Source organism: Alligator sinensis, unplaced genomic scaffold (assembly GCF_000455745.1).
Source record: "Alligator sinensis unplaced genomic scaffold, ASM45574v1 scaffold300_1, whole genome shotgun sequence".
Taxonomy (NCBI): Eukaryota; Metazoa; Chordata; order Crocodylia; family Alligatoridae; genus Alligator; species Alligator sinensis.
In genome coordinates this window covers 54,409-61,995 of record NW_005842240.1, presented here as the reverse complement: position 1 = coordinate 61,995, position 7,587 = coordinate 54,409, and the positions used below count along the sequence as shown (strand labels likewise).

Genomic DNA, 7,587 nt, shown 5'->3' with positions numbered 1-7,587 from the left:
GTAGTGAAAGGGGGGGGGGGGGGGGAATGGGGACGGGACACACACACAAACAAACCCAAACATACACAATATACATGCTTACATTTTTTTTTCTTAAATTACAAATTGCATCTTTTTTGGATCAATAGGGAGAGCCGGGCAAAAAAAGGTATCCCTTCCTTCATCATATCTTGGCAAGGGTGTCAAATTCATTTCATAAACAGTGGTTTGTTGGCAGTTACTACTTTAAGGCACTAGATTGCAACTAACCATTATATCTGCTGTTTGGTAGAGACACTGGTGCTGACAAATACTAACCTGAACATGGTTGTGTTGATCAAGCTGGTTTTATTGTTGTTTGAATCATGCATAGAGGACATGTCCAGTGCTGGCCAGCAGATTAGGATTTACAGAAACCATCTAGGTCAGAAATCCATCCCTGGGAGTTGGGCCTAACCTGGTCAGATATGGAAATGCCATACTTACTCTGTACCTATTTTATGCAAGTTAAGAAATAAACCACCAAGTACAGCCTGTAGCCTTTACTAAAAAGGCACTTGATCTCCTGGCTTTAATTCAGTTAATGCAGTCAGCAATCTTTTTACTGTTCAGGGACCTGATCTCTTTGTGTTTATGTATTTAAACACAGTCCCACTTCCAGCACTCTTTCAAAATACAGACACCCATTTCACATTTTGCTGGGTGCTGTTTTGTTTTCTCCTTTTTCCCCCTCTGCAACTGCAGCCATAATAGTCTATGGTTTGAAGAAAACACAGGATTATAATCCATCACAATTTAAACCCAAAAATCAAACAGAAATCATGGAGTTATCCAGTCTCTTAAAATACTGGAAAAATTAAAACATTTTTCAATATAATAATATGCACAATTCCTTACAACTAATGGCATATTTTTGTAGAGTTGCATTGTCTACATTAAAGCCAATTTTGTAGAATTCATTAAGTTTGGGTATTTCCTTAACTCTTTACTAATCGTCTACATTTCATATGCACACGCAAATTAAACAGGTATATTGTTATTTAGGTTTCATGCACATGCCATATACTAGAACACTAGCCTTATGATCAAATACGTGCATTTACCGGTACCTTACAACTGTATATTGCAGCAGAGAGACCAAAATACAGTGAATTACAGAATCCATTGCTTAATGGTAAGATTTACAAAGTAAGTTAGGTGTAGCTTTTGGGGAGGCTGCTATATTCATGATGACGCTGTCAGAACTACTTCTGCTAGGCATTTGTTTGATGTTGTTCACATGGATTAGCCGCTCGTTGTTTTCTAGAACTAGAGATAATCAGGAAGTTTTGTAATCAAAATCTGTTGAAAGATGGTAGTGTTTGAATGCCAACATGAAGTTCACCCACAGTAAGTAAAAGCTGTATTCTTTGTTGCTTAAGATGAATGAAGTACAAGTGTATAAGTGATGTAAACTACATTTTTAAAAGAATACCTGGCCCAGCATGCAATGGGTACTTGGCAGCTACATTTCAAACTTATTGTTCATATATTCTTGATAGCATCACATGCATGTCAGATCAGATGTAACAAAATGAAAAGGTTATCTAGGATTGAAGAAAAAGTTGGATTTATGTAGAACCAAGGTTGTTGTGACAGTCACTTGTTTCCAAAACCCAAACCCCCAAACAACCAACCAATCCTCTCTCTCAACCACAGGAAATAAGGTATTGAAAAATAACACTTTTCCCTTCACATATGCAACGTAAACCTTTTATCCTTCAAATGTTTCTCAACAAACATCAGCCTATTAGTTTCATTCAGAAACCCGCAGGCTATCTAGTTTTCAAGCCAACTATATAGCAAAGCGTACTGAGAATCCACTGTGCTGACAATCATGCTCAGAATTAAAATACAGAACACCAGCTACAGTTAAGTTTGCACACCTGAATTCAAAACTAATGGGAATAATTTTATTAATTGTAAAATAAAACAATTTGGGATAGATATTAAGGAAGAGACTACATGAACAGAGAGAAGGAAAGCTTCTTGAAACTTTGAATAAGGATTTTGAAGCGTTTTGGGGAGCTGTGTGTGTGTGAATTAATGCCAGTCTCAGCTGGCAATTCTGGAAGACAGACATGTTTTATTTTCATGACACATTTCTTATGTCAGAACAACTGGTGTCATACATGTATCTCATAGTGGTAAGTGGATTTCCCTTCTCATAACACTTGTAGCACAAACCATATGTAACCTACCACCACCATGACATGGGATCACACATGAGAGATCAGCCACTGGAGCCATTAGCAACTGCTACATCAGGAGCTGACATTAAATCACCTCTTGTTCCAAATTCAACAGACCAAATCATTTCTGCCTAGACCGTCTCATATTCACAAATACAGACTTAAGAGAATATCAAAATGTAGGTTCTGCTAAAAAAAAAACACCACCACCACACACAGAATTCAGCTTTATGAAGTGAAAACAGTAAAATCAGATCTCCCTGAAGGGCCTGTAACCATTATTGCAAGAACAACTCCTGAGACTGGCAACAACAGAAACACGAGCCAAACCCAGCTGGTTTAGTTTCACTGCCCAAACTGAAGTGCAAAAATAAGTTAATTAAAAAGTTCTTCACTCAAGGTGCTATTAATAGAAAGTCTTCTAGAATGAAGTGTAACTCAAGCATTCCTTTGGAAAGGCCAGAACTTTCTAGCTAAGAAGAATTTACATGTAGGACCCCAGTTTATCAGGATACTTCTGCTATATTACAGGCAGGCTCCAAACACTGCAATAGTTAGAAAATACCTCATTATAAGAAACTACAGCATAGCATTAGTCTTATTCAGCACAGATCTGTGGGGAAGGTACAGTGCATCCAGATGTTCCTGTTTAGGCTTTTTGGTTTAATCAAGTTCACTTTATATGCAACCATTAGGCATGTTAAAAGCTAAAATTTTGTTCCGCTAAAACTCTAATTGCATTTTTGCCCACTCTTGATTTGTCCGTTAGTAGCAGCAGTTTTACAGTTGTATTCTAGGTGTGCTATTAGCCAAGACTATGAGAAACTTTGGAAAGGCTCCGTTGTTTTCCGACGTCTCTGAACAATAACAGCATTTTGCAAGTTAGCTTCTTCCAAAGTGAGTGTTTCATCCTGTAGCTCTAAGAAAGGTAGAGATGTGGTTAAGGTGAATGGAACGCTTCCCTCCACTCCTTGATACTGCATGATGAAGTCTCTGACATGGCTTATTCTGAGAAGAAAAAAGAAAATGCAGTCAGTAAAAAGCTCCTATGCATTTCAGTCAATAGAACGAAGCAGTGCACAAGTCCTGTGAACACATAAAATACACACAGCAGACTCTGTAACAGTCTCCACAGTGCAACCCTTTCCTAACTAGGGGAGCTCACTTTGGTGTGAGGAATTTTCCTATACAGTCTCTCCTTTCCTGCCACGATCTGGAACAAAGCCCTATACGTGAAGATGGGCAGAGACAAACCTCCAAAGCTAAACACTACACACCACGCTCTGTATTCACTGATGATTTGGGGAATCTCTGAACCTACGTGTTTTAATGGATATTAGAATTTACTTATGAAAACTGCTTATTACAAGATGTCTTTTTGCAAGTGTGGAATCCAGCACAGGCCGGCACAGCTGCATTACACCTCTGACAGCTAACAGACAATGGCAAGCTGCTAGAGCTCAACTGCCTATTTAGGATGAAGCACCTTGGGACAATGAAAGGACATCTGGAGTTGAAGGGTAAAAAGTTACCAAACGGAGACTTCAAAGTGATTGCTAACCTTTAAAAAGGGCTCACTGAGGGGAAAAACTCAGAAGAAGACAGAGGAAGCTCCAGGCAGGTACATAAATTGAGCATACTTTAAAAGTTGAGCAGGGAGCCTGGCACAGCTGCAGGGCTGATCACGTCCTGAAGGAAGCCAAGCAGGTAGTTCATGGTTTGGACAGACCTGGCATCCCTCAAGAACCAGGTGAACTACAGCAAAGGGCCATGTATTCAGGATTACCCTTTTTCAAGCAATTTCTCCCTCAACCTTGTCACATACAGTAATGCTGCCGCTTTCAAGACCTTTGTCCAGAGTTTTTCTGCCTGATTAAAGCTACTCTATTTTGCGGCTCCTGAGGCGTTAAACCCTAAACCAAAAAGTGATTTCCCTACTGGGATTCTGGCAAAGCATGTGTAAACCAGAAGGGAAAAGTCAGTACTGGACCCAGGGGCTCAGCAGCTAGAGTAGAGGCTCTCAACTTTATTACATTTAAGGCACTCCTCAGAAAGGGCCAGCTCGTTGTTTTCATTCATTTTGTTGCAAAGACCTCGGAAAGACCACAAGTCAGAATGCTTTTGACACCACGGATTCCTAGTTGAAATCTGAGTTTAATTTATGACTCATGTAGCTGTTTGCTCACCTGGCAGTGCGAATATTGGTACCTTGTTTGGGAGTCATCAGATAGATTATGAGGCCTCAGTCCCCAAAAAAGGGGAGCAGTACGGACAGAGGGTTTATAAGTTTTGAGCATGTCCACTCAGGGGTAGCATTTCAACTCGGCTCAGTTTCCAGAGAGACTTAACCCAACTCAACATTTAGCATCCGAGTCTTCTCCCGTTAAGCTGTGAATCAGCCAAGAGAGGGCACTTGCCTGTCTTGGACACTCAGTGACCAGTCCACTAGTTCAACTGCTCTATTAGCTATGCTATATCAACTCAGCACTACTCTTGAGTTGGTTAGTTTTCTTCTGCTCTGCAAATACAATAACCTCAAATGCTGCCTTCTTTGAGGCTTCGGTTCTATCGCTTGGCAACTTTTCCCTGTGCCAAATTCATATTAGAAACAGCAATTGTGGAATAACCATCCCACTCTTTTTAAGGCAAAACTACTTTATCTGTAACTCAAGCCCATAAGACCATGTGCTAGAGAGTGTTACCTTTTTAGCTCTCTAATCAAAGGCCTGATATGCAGCAATAATGTATTTTTCAATAGAATGCATGTATAAGATTCACCTTCTAAAAAAAGGGAAAAAACTGTGAAGAGAAAAGATTTTAATATAAATATGATCAAATTTTGGACAACTTATTACAGTTATTTTAAATGATTTTTCATGACCTCTTTTCGCTGCAAGATGCACCCTAATTTTAGCCTTCTAATTTTATCGGGGGGGGAGGGAGTTATACACAGAAAAGCATGGTACTGATCATGAACAACATGGAACCTAAAGGCATTCTTCCTTAAAAACTACCTCAATGTTTCTAGAAATTTTTTTTTAAGTTAAAGTGCACTTACATACCATCTCAGACTAACTGGTGTACAACTCCAAGTTGAAGGAACACCTGCTGTAAGTATTTTCTGTCAATAAGGTCATATGAATGGGGCTGTTGTTCTGCTTATAACAGCAGTTTGAGACACAATAGGAGTGAGAACTATTACCATTAGGGGCAAAAGTTTCTAATAATTTAATACACACAGGGTTTGTAGTCGCAATGACATCTCACTATGTCAATGGAATGTGAAAATTAAAAGGAATCTTTTTAGGTTCACAGTATTGCATTGCGTTTTGCAGTTGGATTGCAACTGCCAAGCTTTCTTAAGTTGCTATTCTTACAGGACATAAACCCATATGCAGTGTACTACAGAGAGCAATATGACTCAGCCTGGTGTTGAAAATAAACCTATGATCATTTAGCTGCTTCAAAAGAAACATGCAGAACAAGATATTAGTTGTATATACTGCACAGCTGTGCTCCTGGGACAGTAAGTTTTCAGTTGGGAAAAGGTCACTGAATGTTGTAGGGCTACAACCTAGCACTTCTTGAAGAATCCCACTTAGAATCAGGGAATCATAGACAATTAGGGTTGATGGGGACCTCAGAAGGCAAGTTCTTTTAGTCCGGTGGTTTTCAACCCATAGTTTGCAGACCCCTAGGGATCTGCAGAGCACATCTAGAGGGATTGCAAAAGGTGGCTATAAAGATGGTGGCCCTGCCCCAAGGTGAAGTGCTGCCAGTGCTGCTGCTCCATCCCCACCATAGCCAGAAGCTGCCCAAGACCCAGCAGCAAGCAGCCCAGCACCAGCAAGAAAAGCGTGGCCAGGCAGCCCTGCCTCATTTTGCTGCCAACACTGCTTCGTGCGAGACCCAGAAGCACTGCAGCAATATCAATCTACAAACTAACACATGTGCATGTATCAAAGAGTACCTTCCAGTGTGGAAGGAATTTCTGCTGGGAAAATTGCCAGTGTTTTGAGGCACTTCTGGAAAGCTTTGAAATAAGAACTGGACATATTTTTAGTGAAAAATTAGGTCCTACAAAACTCACGGGAGACCACCAGTAAAAGTCTGTCTGGTGGGCCATAGGGATATCTAACTAGCTCAGTCTGTGCCCCAACTTTTCATCTTCACAACACATCTAATACATGTGAACATGTGAGGGTTTGACAGGGCAATCCAGGGGAATCCCTGGGTGAATGGCTGCCTGTGCATGTAGAGGACTGTGCCTAACAGTTTTCATCAAGAAGCTTCAAATCTGGGTTTTCTCAAGTAAGAGAAAACAACTTTGACACACTTGAAACCCTTGACAGCTTTTTGGCTGAAAATGAGTTGATGCTGGTCAGCGATGTGAAAAGCAAAATCGTGAAACGCTTGCTGGAGCTTGAATCTCAGTTTCACCAGTACTTTCCTGAAATGGGCCATGAGAATGAGTAGATACGTAACCCCTTTGTAACAGACTGCAACTCTAACTCCGGTCTAACAGGAAAAGAGGAGGATCAATTAATCGAGTTATCTTGCGACAGGGGACTGAAACAAATTCAAGCAGGATCTTCTTGCCCAATTCTGGTTGAAAATAAAAAAAAAGGAGTACCCTGATGTGACAGATAAGGCCATTAAAGTCTTTACCACCATGCACTTATGTGAAAGTGGGTTTTCAGCCTTAGTATCAATAAAAGCTAGAGGTGCACCAATCCATCGGTCTGATATCAGATCAGTACCGATATAAAGAAAATTGACTGTATCGGATATTGGCCTAATAGGGCCAATACTTTGGCCGATAAATGCTTGTGCTGTGCGCAGCTGCAGCGCAGCACTCAGGCAGTGAGGAATACAGCCCAGCAGCGTGGAGAGCTGCCTCAGCTGGTAAGTCCGCTGTGCTGGAAGGGGGAGGGAAGGGGCAGATCAATGTCCCCCCGCGGTGAGGGAGAGGGCAGGCACTGCCCAGGCAGGGCAGGGCAGGGCCGCTGCTCATGGGGAGGCAGGGGGCAGAAATCCCACTGCTGCTTGCAGTGGGGGGGGCTGGGCGTATGTGCCCCCAGATCTGCGCGGGGCAGGGCTCTTCTCAGCAGGGTCTGGGCTCGGAGCGAGTGCTGGGAGGATGCTGCATCCACCCCAAATTTCGCTGCCGCTCCACTCCCAGCACTGCCGCCACCAGCTGCAGCACTGGCTCTTTCCAGCGTGTGGGTGGAGGCAGGGTGTTGAGCAGGGGCTGCACTGGCCAGCTGGCGGTGGCTGAGCTGGGAGAGGAATGGCGGCAAAATTTGAGGTGGATGCAGCATCCTCCCAGCGTTGCTAGCGCCCACTCCGAGCCCAGCACCTGCCGAGAAGAGCCCCA

The 7,587-nt window shown here is 42.2% G+C and overlaps 1 protein-coding gene across 4 annotated transcripts in view; it reads right to left on the bottom strand.

The window, feature by feature from the left end:
• Window positions 1–14: 14 nt before the first annotated feature.
• Window positions 15–7,587, bottom strand: part of UBXN2A (UBX domain protein 2A) — a 34,407-nt gene continuing 26,834 nt past the window's right edge. For all 4 annotated transcript variants that reach the window (XM_014521680.2, XM_025208604.1, XM_014521682.2 and 1 more), the window contains one exon: window positions 15–3,218. In XM_014521680.2, the coding sequence (XP_014377166.1) occupies window positions 3,026–3,218 (193 nt within the window). In that variant the 3' untranslated portion in view covers window positions 15–3,025. The remainder of the gene's footprint in view (window positions 3,219–7,587) is intronic.